The 26,268-nt window shown below is 40.9% G+C and overlaps 1 protein-coding gene across 2 annotated transcripts in view; it reads left to right on the top strand.

Moving 5' to 3' along the window:
- LOC111260988 (neuropeptide F receptor) overlaps nt 1-26,268 on the top strand; it is a 76,309-nt gene that overhangs the window by 34,415 nt on the left and 15,626 nt on the right. For both annotated transcript variants that reach the window (XM_022834126.2, XM_086968527.1), the window contains 2 exons: nt 1,488-2,155; nt 22,838-23,131. In XM_022834126.2, coding sequence (XP_022689861.1) covers nt 1,488-2,155; nt 22,838-23,131 — 962 coding nt within the window. The remainder of the gene's footprint in view (nt 1-1,487; nt 2,156-22,837; nt 23,132-26,268) is intronic.

Raw genomic sequence — 26,268 nt, 5'->3', positions numbered from 1 at the left:
ACCGTTAACGACACAAGCAGACAGGGGGGGGCCTGGTTCCGTAACGGAGTCAGGTCGAAATGCGTTTTTATTAAAAGGCAAGGCAATACAAGAGTGAGAACGGGGATCTCGATGATCGAGGTGACAGGAGCCTAAAAGGAGGACGACTTAAGGATTATTGAGGTACTATAGGTCGGGACAGAAACGACCGTACACGTTGTCAAACAATAACATGCATTCTGTAAATGGTAAAAAGTGCGATGTTCCTTTAGATTAATTTTCGCCATAGGAAATGTGCAATGTTTTATTGGTAGAAAACAAGTATCCATAGGTGTACGTATATATATGATGAATATATAACACTGGGTATAGAATTTTTATCTTGGATTGTAGTTCGTATTCTCGTTAATAAAGTCATTTTTATGAAAATTTATTGATGTTGCTTAGCTTTGCTTTTTTTTTTAGACGGATTTTCCCTAGAAGTTACCCTTCCCAAAGTGACGCCTGCTTCTTCAAACTGATCTCTAGATATTCATCTACATTTTCATACGTGTGAAATATTCTAATTACAAGACACTAAATGTGCCTCATAATATAAACTAAAAAAATGTATACAACTTAGGACCATCGTTCGATATCGTCGCGAAATTACAGAGTGAGAAGATAAAATTCCCGAAAAACTGACGCTGGCATTTTTTTTCCTACTGTTATTTAGTGACTGTTCTTTTCATTGCTTAACGCTAGCGTACGGCCTGCAATGAGGTGCTGCTGAGCTGAAAGCGCAACATTCCGTGATGGAAGAGCAAACGCCAAAGCTACTACTTATCGTTAAGATTACAGAAAAATGCTCTAAGTAATGAACGTAGAACGGTGCCTATCAGTACGTTTAATTTGGCCATAAGCTATGCATATAAATAAGTTCCGAACTCTTTAGCCAGGCATAGATATTAGTACCAATATTCAGCAAGTGCCAGGTAATAAATCAAACAGAAGCTTTCGTTAATAAGTAAAGTAATGTACATATAGCTGTTGGCCATTTTTCGCTATGTGCACGAGTGGTACACGTCGATAATAGAGAACATCGATGCACCGGGAACCAATCGGACCGCAATAGAAATTTCTATCGGTCACAGCTCAATGTGCAAGTGGCAATTCAGTTGTGTCGATGGTACGTAGACGCTACACAGGATGTACCGTGACTAGAGGGATCGGCTAAAGATTTCCATACAGATCCTAGTTGAATTTTTTCTTGAACAAGTGCTCAGATGGTTGAGCGAAACAGGCTTCGGTGTATTTCCATTGGTCCCCGATGCCTTTGTTTGCCGATTCTAAGCATTTTTCCAAAAGGCGAACTAGAAACTCTGTAACAGAATCAACCCACTGCCGGGTTGAGCTGTAGATCATTCACTAGTTTCTTTAAAAAAGCTATCAGCAGAAATTCACATTGGTCAAATTCGTATGGTGTCAGAACACGTTACTTCATCTATTGTTTTTTTTGTGGATTTCAGGCGAACATGACAACCATGAAGCTCGTTGACGTCGTGACGTCGGTGACGCCGGCGACGGCAGCCTTCAATACAACAGAGAACCTGACTACTGAGGAAATCATGCAGCGACTTGAACAAATGATGGATATTCGAGCTATCGATGAAAATTGGCTTATCGGTTTATTGCTCGTCTACTCATTACTCATTATGACGGGTGCTCTTGGAAACGGACTAGTATGTTTAGCCGTCGCCCGTAAGCCAGCGATGCGGACTGCACGGAATATTTACATTATCAACTTGGCGATCAGCGACCTCATTTTGTGCTTATTTACTATGCCATTTTCGCTTGTTGAAATCGTCCTGAAATTTTGGCCGCTCGGATTAGTTACCTGCAAACTCGTCGCTGGCCTCGAAGCAACCTCGATTTTTGTATCAACGATCTCAATAATGGCTATTGCAATTGACCGCTACAAAGTGATCCTCTACCCGACGCGGGAGACGTTCAATCCACTTAGTGGCTTTTTTATGGTAGCCACCATATGGATGATTGCCCTGCTTCTTGCGACCCCACTGTTCATCTATAAAACGGTGTTTACTCATGAGGTGCCGCAGAAGTTTTTATTATTGCAGGTTGGCCTTCAAGCAAAAGTCGATTATTGCGTCGAGCATTGGCCGCACAATAAAGGACGGTAGGTAGCATTCTTCTCAGGTATTACACTCTATAACAATTCATTTGTCCATTACGCAATTAGGAAATTACAATCATTGATAAGCAGACAGGTGGCTTGTAGGAAACATTCTTAATCTAATTTTAACATGCTTCGCTTAGACTTGAGAGCCTAAAAGACAGAAGCGTACAACTAGCAGCCTTAAACAAGTAAGAAAACTGTTGCCAGGACATTGGCCTCGCATTTTTTTACAAGTATATCGATTTCTTCTCTGACCAACTTACGCTACTTTAGGTCTATCATTGAATTAGCCACCTATATATATATATATGTAAACAGGTTTATAACGCCTAATCTTCAATTCTATCATAATCCATACTACAGCTCGAAAAAGCTGCAAGCATTAATATAATGTTTGTAATATATAGTTTATTAATGATCGGAGCGATGTGTGTCCCCATGGGCTCTTTTTTTGATTGTCTCCTCTTCCGGCCGCGTACTAATCAAGAGGCTCCGTCATTCTCAACTAGCGGGCGATCCGTAGACTTTGATTAATATAAGGATTCGTCCACCAGTGAAACAGTTGATAGATCTTAGGGTTTATACACTTTTTCTTGTCAAGTGGTAGCGTTGATGGCTTTAAGACTTAGTGACACAGATAGAAGTTTCACGGCACTGAAATATCTCAAAACAGTGCGAGAATTCGAAGTAGAACAGACGTTTCGTATATAATAGGGCTTCACCGATTGACCTGGGGCATTCCTCGGTATTTTTCGGGGTTCAATAGCCCTGTTTATCGGGTCCGTGGGTCAGCGAATTGACAGCCTGTCGATGACGTCAATGAATCAACCATCATTTTGCACTTTCGCACCGACCTCTTCTTTCTCCACTAGTTTTCACGCCTATAGCGCGCTCGATGTGGGAATACATTCGAGAACGTGAATTGGCAACAGAGAAAAAGAATAGTCAAAAGCCGGGTTTCTAAGATGACTTGTTTGTAGACTCTGACGTGCGTTCGTAGGGTTTCGTGCAAGCCCGGTATGCTCTTCCAGGGAACGTTTTTCTAATTCTGGTGATATGTGTATCGCTCGCGACCGCAGTACTTCAACTGTCAGTCTGAAAATGCTATTATCACAACAGTTTTATATATAAGTCTTGAATCTATCTTACCTTGCGCTTACCTATAAAATAGCGGGCCTCCTGGGCCTGGTCTCGGAGCTGTGGTGTGGGAGCTAGAAAGATTTCTTTGAAAGGACTATTGTCATCGGCAAATTTCCACCACCGCAGTAGGCTTGTAGTTTGTTGCGGTCGGCAAATTCTTAAGAGCAAAATTGCTTTACGTGTTTATGCTTTGTTGTCGACAAGAGTTGCTCGAACGAAAAACTACTTTAGTAATACCGAAAGATTTACTTAGAAACACAGATCTTGCGTAGCCACCTAAAAACCCTAATCGAAATAGGTGCTAGAATGATGATTACGATTTTGTCGAGACGTGCGACTCTAGCAAACTGACGGTCATCTTAGTTTCCCGAGCTTTAGCCGTTCGATACTTGAGCGCTGCGTGAAGGCCTGATGGTGCAATTAGAATAGAAAACCATTATTATAGTACACTCGTGTTGTAAGTACGTAAAAATTCACACAAACCCCTATAAGGTTTCGCAATTATTTACAACAGTATTGCATAGAGCCCTCACAAAAGCGCGTCACGCAATCTAAAAGTAAAACAATAACAGGTATTTATGCTGATTGATAACAGCTGATTTAATGTTGGTTCGTAGACGTAAACTTATACCGTATCTAATAGCCCTATTACGACAGAAATCTGTTAGTGTACAGGGCGCACTCGATAGTATATTCTTTAGAACCGCTACCACTTTCATTTTTTCGTTAGTGCTTGAAAGACATTAAAAAACCGATGCGCCAAATTCATTTACTTTATATCTGTCTATATTTTATAGCTTCGGCTTAATATATTGTCGAAGTAGTAAATAAAATTAGCGGCGGAACGCAATAGAACTGTGTGGCTATCCAAATACGCGGCAAGTGTATGTAGCAGTGACCTAATCATAGATGGAGATCGTGCACGTAAATAAACGTGCGGTTACAGGCTGAGTTCGGCTTCGAACCTACCGTTTTAACCCTGATGCTTCGGGTTCGATCTCTAGAAAATGATTTGTCCTAAATTTGTACCAGCTTATATCTGAATTATGTTTAAATATCGCTATAATATAAAATAGCTATTTTCATGATGTACACTGGATTTCTCAACAAAAAAAGCATTCAAAACAGAATAAAAAAGCAACTAAAACTGATTGTTTACATATAAATAATATGAAGAGATATGGGCAATATGTCCTAACATTACTATTTTCTACGACACTCCCGTCCATCTTAGCTTCCGCGCGATCAATCCGAACAGATTCGATAGTAAAACTAGATTAAAAAAAAAGGCCTTCGGTGATTTTTTGTAGGATGCAGTTTTTTATTTTGTGGCCATTGTAAACTATCTGTATCGGCCTGTGGCATCATAATTTTTTTCGGTACCTTCTTCGAAAGTAATTTTCTTTCTACCAGATTTGGTTTAGTTGATGCCTAGTAGAAAGATGCCTACTTTCACTTGTCCTTTGTCCTTGGTGCATAGAATGTTTGTGTTCAGTAGAAGGACACTGGGAGAATTCCTATGTTCTCCCCTACTTACACAGTTCTTGCTTACCCTAAAGAGGGGCGATGGTAGGATCCCCCCGCCCCACTTTCGTGAACTTAGCAGTTTTGCGCTTACATAGTGTTGCATAGCAGAATAATCTCAAACAATGCCACCAGGACATGTCCCTTGACATTATTCTATTGAAAAGGCAGTTTTACCCGAATTGCCCATTTGAAACGCTTGTCTTAAATTATTACTGCACATTTTTCGTTTTTTTTTTTTTTTTAGGGTCTGTCATAAACGAAAGTGTTGCGCATAGGAACGTCGATCTAAATATAATAATAGTAACGACAATAATAACTGTACGCCTATATGGTCCTGACGTTTTCCCTTATGAATTGAGAATTCCAAGCAGCATCTGAGATCTGCTTCCCACCATTACTCTAATGTACGGTACAAATAGTTTTGTTTCGTCCATATCACACCGCTCTACTTTTTACTAAAAAACTTAAATTCGATAGCTTTTAGGTGACAGATCTTTACAGCCAATAGTATATCGCTGCCGTTCTCCATAAAGCATGGACATTGCGGACGTCATCGGAGCAACAGCCTAGTTATAGTGCTCCCTTCAGAAGCGAAGCGGCGAACAAACCGTCGACGATTAGAAGAACTATCGATATGAATACGCCCGCCTATTTGTTTGCCTTTTTCTTACCTTGCCACCCTAACCGTTCGAGTTACTTTGGCCAGACAGAGCAAACACGCTAACATTAACAAGAGCTACGGAAAACGCGCAGTCTACATTGTAGTGTTTCCACAGTGCAAAATGTCACATCCGTGTAATTGTGCTTTCCGGGTCATATAGGTTAGCGGAGAATATTTTCCCTCGTCGTTATCATCATAGTTGGCTGGTTTGAGACTAGACTAGGCAAGATTCGACGCCTGCAGGAATCGTTTCCCGCCACCATATACGCTTCCAGGGCCGCAGTGATTTTTCTCCTGTTCCTTTTTGTTTAGAAGAAACGTAAAGGGGAAAAACAACGACGGCGACCAAAACGCCGCTATCAGAATGCAGTAGGCTACAACCACTGTCATATCCTAGCGTCGTTTCCATAGTAACCTGTGATATCTACGTAAGCGAGCAGAGATGAAGGAAGCTTCCGATCCGGACGAGCGTTCATTCGTTTTCGCTTGTAACATCACACACCATCCGTTATGAAATCGGCACATCAAGTCTGCCATTTTTCTTCACAACGACACTGCATCTCTGAGTGTTTGTCGCCTTTTTTAGTGCAACGACGTTAGCGAATTGCTACTGAAAGGCTAGAACGTACAGTTGTTACTAGGTGGAAAAAAATAGCAACAAGTTTAAAAAAATACGCTAATCATGGAAGTCACACTTTCTATAGAACTGCGAAAGAAACGACGTACATTCTATAAAACCTACAAAGTTGGCGGGCATACTATATTTAAAAGTGCACGTTGAACAACTGGGGCTATATAACGGGAAATTAACTTTGAATGCTAACAGGACTCGATACAAAATTGCAGCTAGCTCATAATTAATTTAGTATGATCAGTGACCATATTATATCTACATTTCGTGACATCTCGCCATATGTCTTTTTTATCGAAGACAGATGACGAGAATTGTTTGACTCACGAAGCCCCCATATGCGTACGTGCATATGTGTACAAACTCTGATTATATATTTGGCACGATCATCCACGCATGAATAGTCTGAACGCATTGCCGTGATGGGATACAAGTCCATATACCTTTTCTATTCATATATCGTATTCGCGCCTATTATACAACATTGTAACTCTTATAGGATATATGCGACCCAATAGTTACGGCCCTCCATGCCACGCTCATCCGTTTTACTAGTAGATATACGATTTCGTAATCAATTATAGGCGTAATGAATCTAGCATAGGCTGCTAGTTCAGGTCTCTCGACAGCAATCATCATCTTCCGTGTGGCCCCTTCTCCCGTTTTCATTTTATCGTCGCCTTACCCACTCACTGTTCACTAAGAAATCATCTTCTTCGCCTAAATACAGCCCTGCAAATACGACAAGCTTTCACAGAATTAGAGCAGCCTGGGAGAATGAAGAACTCCTATGGCTATCATGAGCAGCGGTGTTGCTAGCAAAATAGTTACTGTGTCTGCTGTCATAACTGCATCAACGAGTACTTCGATCTGCCACTGAAATCAGGGAACAAGAGAAGGAAATTCCGACAGGAAAGAAAGGATGTCAATAGATGACATTTTCCAGTGGCTGCAACCGTTATCATCGCAGTTACTAAGGGCTTGCTTGTGCATTGCAAATAGATATTACATGAGAAAGAATTGACTACCATTATCTGTGAAGTGGCTTACCGCTACAATGTCCCAAAGATGATCTTGCCCAGCCGATCTAATCACAGCTGCCTTTAGGTTCCGCTGCAATTTCCTATCCTAGGATAAACAGGTGTGTGCTGTCCTGTCCTAGGTGTACGCATCTAGATCTACGAAGGCAGATACCCATGCATAAAGATGCATGTTGCAGTGTGTGCTTCGTGACAGCTCAGTATGGAAGCTGGAAAGAATGGAGCAGGTCGCCTTTCATCCGAACTAACTGGCGACGTCTCCTTTGTTTTCTAGAATAGTATTCATTGTGTTTGTGATGCCGCTAGCGTCGACTTGATGAGCAAGGCCATTCCAGGCACCCTTTTACACGCTATTTGTGTGATGTCATGGTAATGAAGTATATGCAAGGGTGCTCTAAGTCAACGGGAAAACTGCATGGGTCGCGCTGGGTCTGTTTCCTGCTAACTTCTATTCACATCTTCCACACGAATCTAGCAAACGTGCGGTGCCACGGTTATTTTTAATTTGCAAAGACACTTAGAGGAAGCTCTTTGTCATTATGTCGTGTAGGCCTCTATCAAAAATTCCATATTTTCGCTTGCGCAGTAAGGCTCTCTAGACACTGATTAGTGAATTGTCGTAACGAAAGGGCATCAGGAGGACGGCAAAGCAGAAATTTACTTTTTATATAGCCCCGACAGATCCCATATATATAGCATGGATCATGCAAACATACGTACACTGACTCTTGTATACAAAAGATGCCGCTGTCGACATTTGCAGTATAGCCAAGGTATAACAATCCGTTGAAAGAAATTGAAAAGTAGAGTTTGATGTTATACTTGCAATCGCTTAGCGCCCCATTCGAATAATGAAACTTATGCTGTGAAATAAAACCTTTTCAAGTTTTCAATCAGCGAGCGACTACGCACCCATTTGTATGGCCGCATGGTATGGGGTGGAAAAGGTGGGACGGCGAAACTATTATGAAGTTTGCTTGAAGCAAGCTCTGAACTAAGATCAGGACCTTCCTACAGTACAGCCCTATTCGTACGGAAGAAGCTCACGAAGAGCGAAATGCTGAGTTAAACAACATATGGTATAAACAAATGTAGAGTACAACTGATTGTAAGTTCTAGAGTGAACTTTTGTCGACCACCATTTCAGCCTTACACTGTTTACTTAAGATTACATCTTTTACATCTGCGTAAACGTATCCTAATCTACAAAGCTGAGCTTGATGGGTTAGTTTAAATGGGCGTAAATACTGCACGACCCGTTGCGGGCTCGCAGTGGTTTTCCTCGAAATTATTCGTCGTCACAATACAGTAACTACGATTTACGCGGTAAGCCGTACGACGGTCGTCTGCTCATACCACTGGTACATTGTATATCCTCTCGTTATTTAAATATACATGAAACGCCTTAGGACAGATGCCGAATACTCACTGGCGACATCTCGAATTATTTTAAGTTGAATTCTGTAAATAAACGAACGCAAGGTGAAATGAGTGACGATCACTTGAAAAACTAATTGGTACTTAACTAATAAAAAAAAAAACTTTATAGTCATATATGCACCATGGCAGCTTTAATTAACGCTGCCTCATTCGTCAGCTCCTCTCCTTCGTATTTCATCGTCCGCTGTATATAATATGCCTTTATTAAATATACCCATAACTATTATATCATGCAGCTCTCTGAAAGCCCTCGTTGAGCGTTATACCGATGTGTCCAAGATGTCATTTTCAATTTGTCTATTCTGTGGAAACGTGTGGTATTCTAAGGAAAATAAGAGAAGTCACATTTCGATGCTTTGATTACCAATTTCCTCACACCTGATCAATAGTGTTTATCAAGAAGTCTACACAAACTAGTATGACGAGTACCAGGTCGGCCTTTCTGCGAAGAGGCTCGCTGAGCCGTCCGATGGCAAAAGCACGATTGGTAAAAATAAGCAATGTATAAAGAGACTTGATTTTTTAAACTAATTCTGCTTGATGAGCCCTTAAGCCAGATCCTGCGTTTAATGTCTATCATATTTGCATATCTCATACAGAAACTTTAGATAGCAACAAAAGAGTGAATATTGATTGTACGGGTGGGTAAGAAAATACCGACAACTGAACGGGTATAAGGGGTGGTCTCGTTACATCCGCTTGGTTCTCGGTATAGCAAGAGAGGTCAGTGTTGAGGTGAATCGACTATACATAATACTGAAGATGTTGAATAACAGTGTTAGCCGAACGCTAAGCAAACGTTTGGCTTCAATGGTTTTTCAGCAAGTTCATTAATGCATCTCCTGCTTTACCCGTAACATTTTCCTAGGTAGTTTATTTTCTCGCGGCTTTTATGTGGAGCTTGTTTTTGCGAGCGAGGAGAAAATTCCCTATAAACATGATCCTCTATAGTTATACGGCACGACCCCAGTGCCCTTATTCAATAGCATCACTTCGAGATCTCATTGCCGTTACTTCAATACGATGTCTAGAGGCAGAGGCTTACGCTCCAATGATACCGAAGCGGTGCCTTTTTACCTAGGTCAAACATGAAACGTTCTTAAGAGAATGACGAACTCGGTGATTCTCACGTGTGAGATAGCTAAAGGTCCCTTACCTAGACCTCTCGTGTGTCAAGACGTTGTACAATTCCAAAGTTCGCTAGGTAGAGCAGAACTAATCAAACTAGTGAAAACAGAGAATACAATACACGGGTTACTTCTTGTTGATAAAAACCATAGCAGCGTCAATATGACGCTAATTTTGACCGGTGGACAAACTGTACCTTCTTCCTTGACTAACTTGATGAATACATTAACGGATGAGTTAGATTTAAAGATGAGGCTTCGTTTTTGAGATTCTTCATTAATCGTTGGCACAGCAATCGAAAGCGTACGGCCTTGCTGCTTGACGACATTGCCATACTTCAATTACTTTTTGGATTGAGCAAAGGAGTACACAACGTTCGATTCAACCCGCTTATTTTCCCGCTCTAAATTCGAGTGATTACGGAACTGTCCATAGCCTAAAAAAGCAACTGATGGGCAAATACCCGCCATCGATTTACTCTGAAAGACAGGCGCAGAAATTACATATGGAAACGCGAATGGTAGGTATTGGCTTTCTAGAAGCTACCAGAGCGCGGGAACGAGTGTATATAGAATAAAGAAAAGTACCCCTGACATATATTAAAGAAGCATCATTTGCCCAACAAGTTCAAAAGTTATCCATGTTTAATTCGCCAGATTCGCTTATAACAGCCTAATATAGCTCATAGGATTTAAGTTCGGGTTTGTCGAAAAAAAAAAACCGGTATTTCTTCAATTATTATGAAATGCAATAATCGTTCACGGACGCTGCTGTGGCTATCAATTTTGGCTTCCTTATCCCATGAGACCAATTAGCATGAAATATTTCGTGTATATAAAATTCAAAGCAGAATGGCAGATGGCTCCCCGTGCGCAGTACTTGTAGTTTTCAGAGATGTACCCCAAAAGTGAGCTCGTTTCGCGAAGAATCAGACGACCGATACAAGACCCTTGCCTTAACGACTCGGGCGATATTGTGATAGGCCATATTGTATGTGATGGCAACTAAAGATACCTATTTAATTTCATTGTGATAAACCATATGCATAATCAATGATAAATTTGAATCAGACACAGCTATCAAGAATACATTCGTACTTGTTTGACAATCGGAACACATGGGTCTCAATTCGGTCTAGACAAAGACGAAAATATATTGCTCGGCCCAAGTCGATGGGTAGCTAGCAGAAAACAAAGCAACCTTTCAGACAATAAATCAGCACTAACAGGATTGGTTTAATGCTGGACGCGCCATTGCACTGCACCGTAAAGGTGGGCTGTAACGGCGTACGTACGTACGTACGTACGATGGATGTACGGGCAGTCGCAGCGCGTTACCATACAATAGATTCAACATCATATTACGACAAGCAAAAAAATTCTGTAATCGATATTGATCCAGTTCAGCTTTGCTTTAACAGGCTTCTAGTTCATTTCGAGATGCTTTGCACAAAAGCCGCGTGTCAATTCTACAGTCAAATGCTTTTGCTATTCACTTTCTCTTTAGTATCTCTGTTGGATCTCGGTGTTGGGCCACGTCGAGCCATACACACCGTCTATAGCTCGTAATTTTTGTCTTCGTCAGTTTCTCGCGCAGAAATCGATTAACACTAATTTATTACACCGAAAACACAATAAACCCCCATACATATATGCGCCATTAATGCGTGTAGCCTGGCACATAGATGTCGAGGCTAAGTTTGGCGGTGTGATTTTCCAGCAGTGAGAAATGTTTCCCGTTCGCTTTTGGGAAACACATCTCGAATTCAGCCGGACACCTTGCTGCTCATTATGCTACAAGCATGCGTCATTCAAAAGTACGCAACGGGCGCCGTCTCAATGGAGTTGAGGGCAGGCAGCCCCTAGGGACACAGAGGAAGTAAACTTGTTTCCTACGTTCAAGCTTACGGCTGGAAAGAAAAGTTTACGGCTTACGGCGGCCAATTTCACTGACGATAGCCACTTCTCTTTGGTGTGTAGCCGTAACTTCAGTTCCTTTTTGATGTTACGCTTCAATTGACTGATTCATAAGCTCGATACAGCAAAGAGGTGAAGAACCTAGGCAACGCAGTGGCTTACACTCGGTCTGTCAGTTATGAGCACGAACCTTACATTGATGGAAATCATATGAAAAGTATTACCTGAAACTATGGAACTCCAATACAATACACTTTGTAGAAGCGCTGATAGCGTCTTCTCCACTGAGAATCATAAACCATATTCAATAAGGCAAATCGAGCACAGAACAGAAAAACATATGGCGATTTCGACAAACGGCCGCGGTATGTTCCAGGGTTCCCCTTGATTGCCAATTGATGGCCATTGAGAGTTGTATAAGTAAACAAATTGATGGCTCTTGGCCAAATGTTTACACTTCAGCCGTTATTTCTCTAAATCGCTATCGGATTTAATGCGTTTCTTTCAGTTCTCAGAACAGCTTTTAAGCTCGCACCGACAGACTGCAGATAGATCAACACAGATATAAAAAAAATACGTTTTATAGACGGATCGGGAGATTAAATGGGTGGTTTGGTTGAATTTTGCATAGAATTGTTGAGTTGTTTGTTATTACAGCCCACAGGGCGAATAGAATGATTTCTCCTCTTCATTTTATCACCCACTTAAGTTAGTAGTTATTTTCGTACAGTTATTATAAGACGTGCGGGACCATTATTTTGAAGTTAATCCATTGCACATTAAATATAAAACAAAATCCCGCTGAGCTACTTAATAACGCAATGAATGATATCCCTACTGGATCTTCTCATTATGGGAGTATTTGATAGGTCAACGACAGACGGAAACTAGCGTGCCAAGCAAATGCCGTTGGAAATACCACAGACGCTTAATGTTGCAATTTTTTCTATTGAAGATTGCTGTGCGTCCCAAAGCAGAGTGGATGTACGAAGATTTCAACGCCGTAACTCATGAGGTCTCTAACTAGCCTTTCATTAGAGTTACTATAGTGGCCAACTTTAGTATATCTTTACGCTAGACCACCTACGTCGCGTATTGCTTCAACGAAAGATCGCAAAACAGTGATTTTTTCTGCTATCGCCAGTGACTGTTGCCTCAAGGCATCGACTTTCTAAGCAACAGGGTTTATTTTGTGCGAGGATAAAGATACGAAAATGTTGTACTTTTTGGCACAGTAATTGCATCCTGTACCTACTCATGTTTTTGAAAAACTACGGATTTGTTTCATTCAATTGTTCGTATTATAAAATAATAGGCCTGAGGTCAGAGAAGCTGGCCTTACAATTCGATTTCCGAATCTCCATAGTATCATCAGTAAATCAGTTTAATGAATAATAGGATAAGCACATATGTACACTGGATAAAATCTACGGAAGGGAACCGTACAGGGAACGAGCCACGGACGCGAACAGGTGAGTAAGTATAGGGCAAGGACATTAGTCACTAACATACGCCTTGGTCTCAGAATTTTAAGTCTTGAAACGAGGTCAGTTGAGGTCGACCGGATGAGCGAAAAGTAGCAATACGTTTATACGTATGCCAATTAACACGTCTGTAGGGGACACTCAATGCGCCGTAAACGTGCGAAGAGGTCATGACAAAATAGGTCTCTTATAGGGCCAGAGTTGTAAAACAGAAACGTCAAAAGTGACACACGGCATATCACGCTGTAGCCGTCTCAAGTATCGTTACGTTAAAAAATGGCGAAAGGACGTTATTGACAAAGACTATATTAACGTGGAATCATTGACAGCACGAAAGTCCGTAGAGTCTTCTTGTATTAGTGATTAAAAGTCGGTGTTGACGCAACATTAGGGAGTTAAAATCAGGCTCCATAATGTAGTACATTTATCATGTCTTTTATATGGCGGCTTTATTAAACAGCTAATTCAGGCAGAGAAAGAGACAACTGAGCTGGCCAGTAGGAAGCTTCTCGAGCAAGACAAGCCAGTTTTACAAGTGGAAACTATAAAATATCCGAGTAAATGCTGGTATATAGTACCAGCTAGAGAATGAACTATTTTGTATTCATTCACTAAGGTGGACCAGAAACGTATAAACTCATGTTATGTCTGGCATATTTTGTGTCTCAGCTATTGGACCTGATAATCATTTGAATTGGATGATCGGCGTCCCGTCGAAGATGGCTTAGTATAGGGAATCGCTGTTATGGAAAGGTCCACGTACCGGAGAACGGCTCATGGAATTTTCGCCCCTCCGAATAAGACAGGTAGATCAGAGCGATAATACTCTTTTGAGGATGTCGTCTTGAGATATATATATATAGGTACTCTCATGCGCCGATAATCGCCATGAAGTGATCGGAGTGGATGGCCGTGTTGATCTGCTGAAGCAACCTAGCCCTTTGTTAAGTGGTGCGGCGTCTCTGTCCATAGAACATCCTCGTTTATTATTCATATCTGATTCTATAATATTTATAGCAAGAAACGATCGCACGTCACGTATACTGTATGCACGACCCTGCCATTTATATGAATGCAAAAACCTGAGGTTTCATAAGCCCTTCATAAAAAGGCTCGGTAAAAATTTGCCAGAAGGCCTTTAGAGGACGCTGTGTAAGTATTACTCCTAGTCTGTTGTGGAAGATCGGCATATTAAATGCCGCTATAAATAATGGCGACAAATGAAATTTTCGCGTAATATTTAGAGCATGAGAAACCGTGCCACATATACTTTGGGATACTGTTTTCATAAACGATCTCTGAAATCGATGCCTTATCCTGTGATTTTTTTTTGTTCCTCTTATTTTCGTCCTCTCGGCTAGATATGGATGCTTCAATAGAAGAAAAAACAGGACACAGTTAGAGCTCGGAAACAATCAGGGATCCATTTTTCTAGGCTAGTAAACTGAGTAAGACATAGTTGAATGGATTACTACAGGTTTGACACAGAAAGAAGGTCAGTTCCTTATGGGGCCAGAGCGGGCTGCAGAATAACTCCGAAACAGGACGTTGCTCAAAGTGTACTGGACATCGGCCGACCACGTATATTACCGGCTACGTTAGCTGTTCTTTTTGGTCTCAAATTGAAAAACGCCGCCTTTATAGTTCGGTGGACTTCACACATGGTGACGTTTTCCGTCAAACAGGACAAGGGAGCGCTAAATGAAATATGCAAATGCATTCTATTCTAAGAACAATTGTCTTCGACCTGCCATCGCAAATTCAAACTGGCATGGTTTGCGAGCTGTGAAAGGCTTCTACTAGCTTTAAACTTAATATGTAACTTTGAATAAAGCACTTAAAAGAAATTCTTAATGGGCTAAGTATCCTAACTAGCTGTTGAGCTTCGTTCTTCCTCACTAAAACAAGCCTGATAAACGTGTCTATTTTGGATAGCCGATCGTAGCAAAGAAAATTGGAGTCCACAAAGTAAGTCTAAGTAACAAGTTACAAGAATATCTATTTTGCTTAATTTTTGGCTCTATGTTTGGAATTTCACGTACGGTATTACCGTTAAGCATTCCATCGAACCCGTTTATGGCTCAAAGGATACGGCCATTACTATTGCTAAGATGCATGCTAAGAGTCGACCGTGAACGTGTTTAATACAGCAGGCTTTGAGTACACAGGAAAGGTTCACAAAGCCTAGAAGATCTCAGCACACAGTCAATGCACAGCCAAGGGAACTAAACGCGTTTTCTGGGAACTAAACCGAGAAGCCTATGCGTAGGGTACACTTGACTATACAACTTCATTAAAGCTTTCCAATGATATTTCCTTAGACATACTTTGACTGCTATTGTAAAACATCATTGACATGTACAAATTGATTTGTAAATAGATATTTTTGGGTGGAAGGCACACGTAGCCGGACTGACCTGTGTCAGTCGGCCCGTTCAAGATAAATTACTCTATTCTTTCAAGTGCACTAGCGTCAAATCCAAAGACAGAACCAACCAAAGTTGGGTTAGGGAAGGCAGGGTGTTGATGGGGTCGACTGTTGATGAAGACATGAGAAATGTTGAAGAAATATTCGCCGGCAAGAAGTTGCCTCGCAAAGAAATGTGTTAAAGCCGAGAGCAGGCACCACAACGATGATTAATGAAACTAAATACAAACTTAAGTACGCTGATTGCTGAGACCGTCGCGACAGCCGAGGACAAATGACCTTTTGCGTTGCGTTGCGACATTTGTAAATGTATGCGTTGTTATGAAGAAGAACACTATTTAACGATGCTTCTATACACATACACTTGCTATACATACGCTTATATATGATCCATTCATATCAATTCATGTGTCAGCATTGGCTACACTAATTTAAAGAACAAAACATACTACTTAAAACCGAACAGCCTAAACGGAAACGTCTTTTTTTTCATGTTCTTCTTTAACCTTTCGATAATGTTGCCGACACACAAATGCATGAAGAGAGAACTACCCACTGTCGAGATAAATAGTTACGGATGACAAACAGAAGATCTGGGGAAAGGAAGCCCTCGGGGATGGACGTTAACTTTCCCTTAGCCTGGTTTTTTTATTTTACCGGATAATAGGAGAAACTTTTTGTTAAATTGGGGAAGAAAAGAGTTGCTTTCCTTTAAGAACTCAACGGTGTTTATTTCTCAAGATCCATTCAGTCCGCCACCCGGCACGATGGGGCACGCAGGAGTTCGAGGAGATTTTTATGGCGAGCCTCTCTCCTAGCTCTGCTCCTGCTCTTGTTAAATGTGCTAATACACCAAATTAAATAAGCGTATAGATAGAAGTACCAGGCGGTAGGTTCGTATTCGAGAAGGAAAAACAAGCAGCAGAAAAAAAAGGCGAAGAACTCGAGTCGTTGTTCGATTACGCAGATGGTGCAATACTGAACCCCCAAAGATAGGGCATAAAACTCAGCGAACATCAACTAACTTGCATCTGTTCGCAAAGTAAATTCTAGTCTCGTACATACTGGTAGTTTTTTGTATGACATTTAGGGTAGTCTACTGGATGACTGGCTGGACGTAAAATGCTGTAAATTTCTTTCCACGTCGTTCGCTTGAGGTTTTCCCACAACTACAAGTCTCACTCACAACAGTACGCTTTTTCAAATCTCTTAACCGCTTACCTTGACTCGATTCCCTGAATCCTCAACGTGTCTCGCAGCGTAACCATGCTGCCACTTCTTTAAGCTGATTATGTTTTTTTCATATACTAAAGCTATTGGTCACTGTAGCTAATGTCATAAATGCGGCTTCTGTTATAATGGCTACTCAAGCTGGGGAGGTATTTTGTAGTTAAAGCAGAAAAAACAAGGGTTTATACCAGAAATATATATATATATATATGTAGAATTAGGCACAAGCGGGCATAGATCCCTCCTCTGACAATTTAGGAGAAAATGTTGCGTTCATTTCTCGGACGTCACTCGCCCTGGCTACCTTGCTGTTCTCAGACTGCTCCACTTGGAAAATGGCTAAGATTTTGTTACTGCCCAATAAAATTTCCAAGGAGTGCCTATTCATGTGCTGTATTGACCTTTTCTGAGAAATGCACAAGGATTAAGCTGAAAAAAGGAGCTTTAAGCAGGTTTTTCGTCAACAGCAAGCGTTTCCAGTTTTATGTTCGATACTGCTTTAGTTACGCGTTGCTTTAGAGGGCTGACCTTTCCCAGCACACAACAAGGTATACTTACCTCCGATTTCGGACTTTCTTTTTCAGTCAGGGGTTGACACTTCAAATAGCTCACTCAGACCAGATCAAACTGGCACCATGGGCTCTAACACCGAGTGAAATATCTTATTTTAGGCTTCACTCTCTGTGAGTGCGTATCTTCAGTTAATAGTACTTCAAGCCGACAGCAGACGTGGTAGATCGAGTGGCTACGGCCATCCCCCGGATTCCCCAGACGCACTGTATCCCAACACCTATAACTTCGTTGGCCTCTTGCAGCAATGTGGCCGTTCTTTCGTTTTCGAAACCTAACAGTCCATCCGTTTGTCATGTCGCAAATAGCAGAAGGCTTTGGCATCATTTGTCGCTGCTGTTTTCAGAACTGGGCTACATCAAATGCCCCTAAGTTAATGGGACAAATGGGTTGCTGTTGCAGCATCACGGAGACTCCCGATGTAGTCAATAATGATTTCAGAAGCTATGTTATACGAATCTCAACATGATGCTAGACTAAAGTCATGGTTTGAAGATCGGATGAAGCTTCAAAATATCGATGCGGGCTGCGAACATGGAATCCGTACAAAGGAACTTATCTGCGTATAACGCTTGGGCTGTATAACTACGCTTGCTTAAAAGGGCCATGAAATTTATACGAATAGAGTTAATGTTTCGAAAATGTCCCAGTTTCATTTCAGCTTAGAAGAGTAGTAATCGACGCAGTTGAATTCCGTCAAACTAGAATGCATCTAAGTTTCTAAAGTGAATACAAGTAAGCATTGTATCGTGAATACGGGTGCCACAACTTAGGTTATAGTATCATCAGTAGGAAGTTCGATGCACTCTTATCTTGTGGTTGCTAACTCATTCTTATTTTAGAGAGCAAATCCTCAGCTACTGTTAGAGCTACGCGTACTCTTTTTTTTTTACATGTTATTAGCTACCACTGCGTTGAAACACGTTGAACATACAAACTTTCATAACCATGTGGACCCTTTCAATGGACAGAGCTGATTCTACTACTAACTGGAAACTTTTCATTTACTACAACGTAGGCGGCAAATAGGTACGTTTACCACACGCACAAAAAGCCTTATATAGCTAGTAAATGGATATTCAGTTTTCTATGGTTTCAAAGATTGTATGATATGAACGTTTAAAAGAAAGGAAAACTTTCGTATTGAGAATCTATGCTGAGCATCGACGTTCTGTTAATAAAAACAATAAAAGATAGAAGCAGCTGACTTAGCAAGTCTATCCAATTACTCGGTTTCCTCCGTGTTTGAAAATAACTGTCCTAGGTAACCCCACGCCTACAAAAACTATTGAAATTTGTCGAATTTCTTAAGATTTCAGACAAATTTCACCACATAAAATATCCGTAAAGGAATGCAAAAACTATCGATCGGCACGATCGTCATCAGCGATACGACAAAGACCACCTGATTTCAGGCCCAAGTACGATACTGCGCTTATGATCTTTGTTGGTTTAGGTAATATCAGTATTATCTGAAAAAGGCACTAGGAATATTTCAGAGTCGTATAGCCTAAGGACGGTGAAAGTCATTTGATATAGCAATTACAAAAATATTTGCCATATATGTGCATAAGGAAAATCACTCAGGCGATATAATAACTGTGTAAATGGGTGCATGCTCGCGCCTTTGGTGGTCAAACTATCTCTTAGTGGACGTGGAGGGCACCGAAGCGAGTCCGAAAATTATTGCGCTTCATTGGACTGTTGTCACAGCTAAACAAGTTCTGCTTCCACCATCGTCTGCTCACTTATTCTGCGAAGATCTGATTGTCTTTGTGCTCGGGCCGTAGCCGAAGGGCCTTCTGTTCCATAGATTCAACTATATAAGAATACAGCAGCTACTGCCGAAAGGCGAATCGCTGATAGGTGAAACAGCACACGAGCTTGCGGCCTAGACTAGCCTTGTGCCTCTAACTCTCCATGGAGAGAAAGGGGCCTTTTCTTGCGAGATGGTGGATAAACGACCTTGGCGCTACTCACTGTCATTACCCTTCAGGGCCCTTTGTCCTCTCAAAGCCTCTAAGGAACTAAGGAAGGACGGAGGCGCAAAATTGCCATTTCCAAGTCCGATATTAGTGGTAGATATAAGTGGCGACAGCAGTTTGTAAACGGCATGGACACGGGACATGTGTAGAGGTGCAGGAGGGTATAAGACGGGTGTGATGCAAATATGCATACAAGCCGTCGCTTGGTTTCGGCCTATTTCAAGGCTCCGGAACTCGCATAAGGTTGTCAATGTTGGCTATGACAGTGACGGGGTGGGGAAATCATCTATATTCAGTTTAGTAAATGATTGCCTGTCTAAGAGAGTATACGCATTGCGGATGCGATTCCAGACTTGGACAGAGTGCTGATAGGACTGAGTAGAGTAATTTAAAGGCTGAGTGAGGTATGTATCCGGGAGGTACTAGCGGTCTTGTGGATTTCAGTACAAAAATAGGGTGCGCAACAGAGAAGAACATTACGCAGCCGTTGAACCTATTACGATAACAGGGCGTCTACGTTTAAATAGTTGAAAAACGTTGAATCTTGGATTAAGTTGCCATATATAGAAATCCATGATTCGATGAGGATGCTGAAATGAATGCTCTTAGCAGAAAAGCAGGTCTATAAAATTGAGATAATATCGACTCCGGTAGAATCATAGCTCATGCGCTGTACTGTACCATTAATATCTTTTTCTTTAGATATCTAAATTATGCAAAATATCTATTAAAAAGTCCTCACATATTTTAGAGTCGATCAACACTAAAGTTGCTAGCCTTGAAAAGCAAGTGACGTCTGTATACACGCGTCGGGCTATAGATGTCCGTCTCAAATCTTAACCTAGATTTCTGTTGGAACGGATGGACTAGCGTAACTGTAGACCTCGAAAAATGTGTTGCCGCGTCGACATATACCAACATGGTGTGTCAGCCGACACAGAAGTTAAGGGAAGATACTAGAAGTTCAAATTATTGTCTAACCAAATAAATGGCTCTAACAAAGTAAATATAAGCTGTATGATTCGAAAACACAGATGTTTAGTAGGCGCCAAAAGCTAAACTTGAAAATGCTCTGACTGCTTTTAGGTAATGACGAATCCGTACTGTGTCTTTGTTGTCATTGTTACTATCGAGTCATTGTAAGAGCACCTTAGAAGTTTTGTTCCAAAGATCATTAACAATTGTCTATGTGACTAGTTAGATTAAAGCAGTTGGCAAAACTACGTTACAATCGTACTTTTCAAGAACCTTTCCATGCGTTTCGGTACCTGCTCGAAATGCTCCATTATCATACACCTGTCTATTCAAGTGCGCCACCTTAGCAGAGGAACTCGAGCCAAGTAATTTGTTTCTTAGAGATAAGTAAAAAGGACGCAAAGTAAGTGCACTCTGTGCTAAAAGGAAAACTCTTTGATGACTGAATTACATGTGAAAATCTTTAACCCCCAGATCAATCCCAATGAAACTTTAAGGTAACTTTATTTTTGTAGGGAGACGTTTACGGTGAGTTTTCAAGTTTGCTCCTAGTCGACTTATCGACCAGTTGAGTGCCAATTCGTTATTCCAAGGCTTCTATCTACTTCGAGAAAAAGCAAGCCTGCTTTCCACATGATTTAGTCTTTTCGACTCTTTATAGCGCAACAACTTTTTAATGATATTTTCAATCAGTTAATATTACGCTTATACATGAATATACTTATAAACAGGCTAATTCGTTCCTTCGACGCCTAACTACTTTCAGTTTGTAGTGTTCAATTCAAGACCTAACATTTCAGTGCTTTACACGACCTCGTCTGGAATCGTAGAACTTTTCCTGTGGCAAACGTCTTCGCAATATAGCTGAAAAATAAAGTAAAAATCGGTCGCAGGGAAATGTCGTCTAAGGTAAACAAGCACACAACATCGACCTTGTAACTGTTCCCACAATCGCGCAGTCCATAGGTACATCAGCCCGCTTAAACGAAGTTAATTGGATCAATTTATTCGAAAGTTTCCTACACTCTGAATCAATGAATTCAGATTCACCTTTTTTTCGCTGGCTTAGCCCTCTAGATACCCATATGACTGATATGCACTGTTAGCTTTGCAATGGTATTTGCCCCTAATATATGCCATCTGGAATACATAGCCTTCCCTTTGCAGAAAAACATCTTGCTGCCTGAACGAAAGATCATAGTTAGCTAATATCGTTTTCTGCTCATCACAGAACATCGGGTGAGAACGGCAGGTTTTACGACTCTCGTCAATATGCCCTCCCACAAAAATTATCGGACATTGCACTTATTCCACCGCAGGCATTCAATACTATATGTCCTTGCAAAGGAGGCAACACTCTAGGTCTATCAAGTGCTGCAAAGAGTTGTAGAAATGGCATATGCTCCGGAAATACAGAGACGCCATGGCTTGAAACCGAAATTTATGTTTCCATTCACACATTAGCAAATATGGTTGCGCAATTGCCTTTGATCGTATTCATCATCCAGGCATCGATACGCGACTGCATTCTATATAAAGAGGGACACTATATACAATTGGCAAACGCAGATTAGAAGGAAATTTCGAGCAGTGTCGCGTTTGCAGCGAATGCCCAGCATTCGTAGACTAGATAGGGGCAACTGTAACACCAAATCCATTTTCTATCCGTTCAGGAGTGGGCCGAGAAGATTCTAGAGTATTACTGACGTCGTTTAGCCACCGAACGACTGGACTACTATTTTCGGAAAAAGTGTATTTTTTTTTCTTAGAAGAATTGGTCACAGACAGGGCGAAGTGACAAACAAATTTATTTTAAACTTTTACGAGCGATGACGACAGCTGAGGTAATCCATTCTTGGGCATCAATCGGCTCTAGCTCATCGAGAAATATGTATGCACAGCCTGAGGTATCCTGTAAATGTCACATTTTGACTACCACCACCAGGAGGTGCATTTTGTTTGAAGTAGAATCCTTTCGGAGATGTATGAATTGCTTGATTTAGAAATACTACATAACAATTGTGCCCTCGACTGCAGTGCGCTATAAGGAAAGAAGCCAATTATAACCTAGAAACATAGTTACGAGACCTTTATGGAAATTAACGCATGAACTTAGTAAATCGACTTCATCAAACCTGCGTTCATAAAAATCATACTTAAATGCACTCTTTTTTTAGCGGGGTGAGGGCTTGGATTTTCTGTTCGGATCCAGCCTCCTTTAAATTCTCAAGCCCCTTTGGTTTTTCGAACCAGAAACCTTCTTCTAGCCTAGGCGTCTCTCACTGTTTACAATTACTAACAAGTAGCATGAATCGTAGCCGAGTAATAGAATTTCAGAAATACATTCTACCCGTAGGTTAACCCAATATCGAAATACTAATTTACTGTAGTCTACATAATGAACTATGGTATGTACTTATGATGTTGGTCGTTAAGAAGTTTGCTTCTAGGCTCGATACATACTCCATAGGAACGTTAATAGCAGACAGTATTGACCAACCTAGTTATTCTATTGTTTTCGTTGCAGGTTTTTTTATTCGCTATTTACTATGGTTCTACAGTACATGCTACCCATCGGCATTGTATCTGCGGCTTACGCTTCGATCTGTCGAAAATTACGGGACCGGATGATGGCCAGAGGGGGCTGTCAAGCTCAACTCGAAGAAAAGTTGCTTCGCGAACGGCAACGAGTTCAACGAACGAACAAACTACTAGTCGCCATTACCGTCGTCTTCATTCTAAGTTGGCTACCACTCAATATTCTCAACACTTGGTTCGACTATTTTGAGACACAGGATAGCAAACTCGACGTGCAATTTCGGTAAGTTCCAACTTTGACCAAACACACGATACAGGCGAGCAACGCAAGAGTTGTACCCAGATAACGGGCTCTGCCGGAACTTAGCTTTGCTCAGAGCGGTCGTTTGTCTGGCAAAAAGGATGCCAGTACGGGTTACTTTACTTATAAACATTATTTCTCCTTGTTACTAAGTGCTGGCCGTAAATGTAAATGCCGTATAAACAACCTCAATGCCTATTCCGCAGTTAGAAAGTTACAATAATTAAAATAGCGAAAATCAATATATGTCTGATCACAGGTAAAATCGCAAATCAGCTCAGGAAATTTAAGCCCGCTAGATTGTATCGTTTGATAAACACACAACATAAATCCAACTTATGTTTATATTTGTGGCTTTGTTATATCAGGTTAATTGCTTTTTATCACCTTAGTGCCGATCTGTTTACAGTTATATAACACTGGCCAGGCGCTAAAGTGGTTAAGTTATTTCAAAAAAGCCTCGTTCGCCAGGTCTTCCTTCACGGCTATCGTGTTGCCTTTGTCGAACTCTTTCACTTTGGAACATTGTATCGATGCTCTACGTACCTCAGACACATAGTCCAAGTCTATTTAAGGTCGAACTTGCTTTTAAGTTCAATTTTGCAACTCTATAATTCTCACAGAATATATTTTACTTTATTGGTTGTTCAGAGCATACGACACCGCACAATCCCTAAGAAATATTTCAGTTCTCATAGGCTTTCAACGTATATTCGGGTTCGCCCATTCCACACGTTTACGTCACGTATAGTTTTATAATATTCTGACGTTGTTTGTGTACATGCATATATTATACGTTTCGATTTCGGTTATCGGACACAGACGATGTACACTGGATCCGGCAAAGTACTCCTAGTTATATGTTGCGTCCGCTCACTCGGTTATTATCGGTCGGACGAACGGATAGGCATTGCTCACATTATTTCTGTTGTGAAACGCGTGGAGTTGGTGATCAGTAAGCCGTTACAATGGCTGAAAGTTGTCCTTGGACCACGGTCGTTGCCTTCCGATGGGATTATTCCACTGCTCTTCTCTTGGAAATGTGTTCTAGTACGGCCTGATACACCGAAAGAATACGAATAGTTCATGTGTAGGCGAACGCTACGAAAGACCAATCGGTAAATGCTATCAGCTTACTAACATCTGTAACGTCAGTCTCTGTATGAGCAGCCGCGGAAAATGGCCTTCGTCGCTTTTGCCGGGATAGGATGGAGCCCAACAGGGTTTCTGTCGGAATCTTAGACAGTTGTCAGTTCGAAACAATTAGTACTGGGAAAAATGGCTGGACTAATACCGGGAAAAAGCAGCGGTAGGACAACGACAAAATTGGCTTTATCACACTAGTGATACTGACGGTAGTAGCGCACTTAAGCAGGATATTGTAACGTTTGTGTCTAACTGGGAAATACCCTAGACGCCACAAACGGTGACAAGCGTTTTACATCAGTAAAAAGAAATAACCGTCAGCCGATGAGTGAGCATCATAGGGACATGGCAATAAATGACGCCTGGATACAAACGCGTGTTATTGGCCTTAAGGCCATATTTTTCGAACAGTTCGATTTTAAAGTCTATTTTTGAAAAAAATATATATATCGATTTTTTCTTCTCAGCAATCTTCAATGTACAGTAATATACTGTATATTCAATGTTCGGAACTTATATTCAATTGTACAATAGTATAGCGTAGCCAATGGATATAACGAACATAACAGTCAACAATATCAACAATAGTATTAGGTCAGACAAATGCAGTCAATTGCAATGGTCACGGTTTTAATACCTCCCTCTATAAGAGGACAGAAGTTCGACGCCGGAGCTCTTGTTTGATAGGGACACATCAGCTTTTATAGTATGTATTTGCGCTTGTGCGTTAAATGTCTGTCCTTTTGGTGTCCTTAGCCCCTGTTCACCTATTTGCTCACAATGTACCGTTCCGTTATTAGGCCTTCAAAAAATATACTCACACCGAGGGACGTCAGGTTGATATTAGAAGAATATGCATAGCAATGCGTCCCCAAGAAAGACCTTTCCGAGAATCTACTAGTATCTATTTTTGATTGCCTCTGTTTTATCTTATTCGATAGATGATCAATGTGAAGAATTACGTATACGACCAATTGCGAGACGGCTGATATTGGTTACTTAGTCGCAACTTTACGAAAATGTTAGGGATTTAAATATCATAGCTCATACATTCAATGAGAGAGAAAGCTCTAAGTTGAACAAAATACGGTTTTCGATAATAGTGCGGCAGTCTGTTATTATTACGTGTGAACGGCACGCCTTTCTACGAATACCGAAAAGTCCGCAACGGTACTCTTAAAATATATAAGATTAGAATATATCGTGTTTATTCGTTTCCAACCGTTGCGTCGAATAGCAATATACGGACATAGGATTGATCAGCAAGCTTAGAAAGGGGTATCTATGCTGACGAAAATACGGTCAAACACACTTTCGAGTTTTTTGATGGATTCCTAACCTAATTAGCGACTCGCCCGGGTAACGCAAATCAATTGTAGAATATTCTAAGCCATTTATCGACGTGGAGGCAGAGTAACTTCATTAAGTATAGATGACAGTTGTGAGCCTCGATTTTATAATCGAGTAATCATTAGTAGACGATTACATCTGTAAGTTAAGCAACTTGCATATATATAGCTAATACAGGCGAGTCCATTTTGCGAATCCAAGGCGAACCGATTTGAAGTTCTGACTGCGGAAGTTTTTTTTTTTTATATATATACTTTTCTTTATCTATAGTTTCTTGGGGGTAAGTCGATAGTGGGATATGCTGGCCTACCCGTTGCCCTTTTTAGGGCACAGAAAGTACCCTACAAGGACTTAAATCGGAAAAATAAGTTCTTTGAAGCCAACATTGAATATTCCTTGTTCAATCCAGAAAGTAATTAAAGCGTAGCGATGAAGTCTGCCATTGTCATCAAGTAAGCAGACTTTTGATTACAGTATTAATGGCCCACGGGTCTCTTGAGAAACTTGAAATGCAGGTTTTCAACCAGTACCTCATAATAGAAGATGTCCCTGGTGTCCATTTATAAGTACTACTATTACCTAGCATCCGAACATACCTGAAACTCGATTTCTGTTCAGATGAT

This window comes from Varroa jacobsoni, unplaced genomic scaffold, assembly GCF_002532875.2.
Source record: "Varroa jacobsoni isolate VJ856 unplaced genomic scaffold, vjacob_1.0 scaffold_502, whole genome shotgun sequence".
Taxonomy (NCBI): domain Eukaryota; kingdom Metazoa; phylum Arthropoda; class Arachnida; order Mesostigmata; family Varroidae; genus Varroa; species Varroa jacobsoni.
The sequence above is the reverse complement of the archived record's forward strand: the minus strand, read 5'-3'. Positions and strand labels throughout refer to the sequence as shown.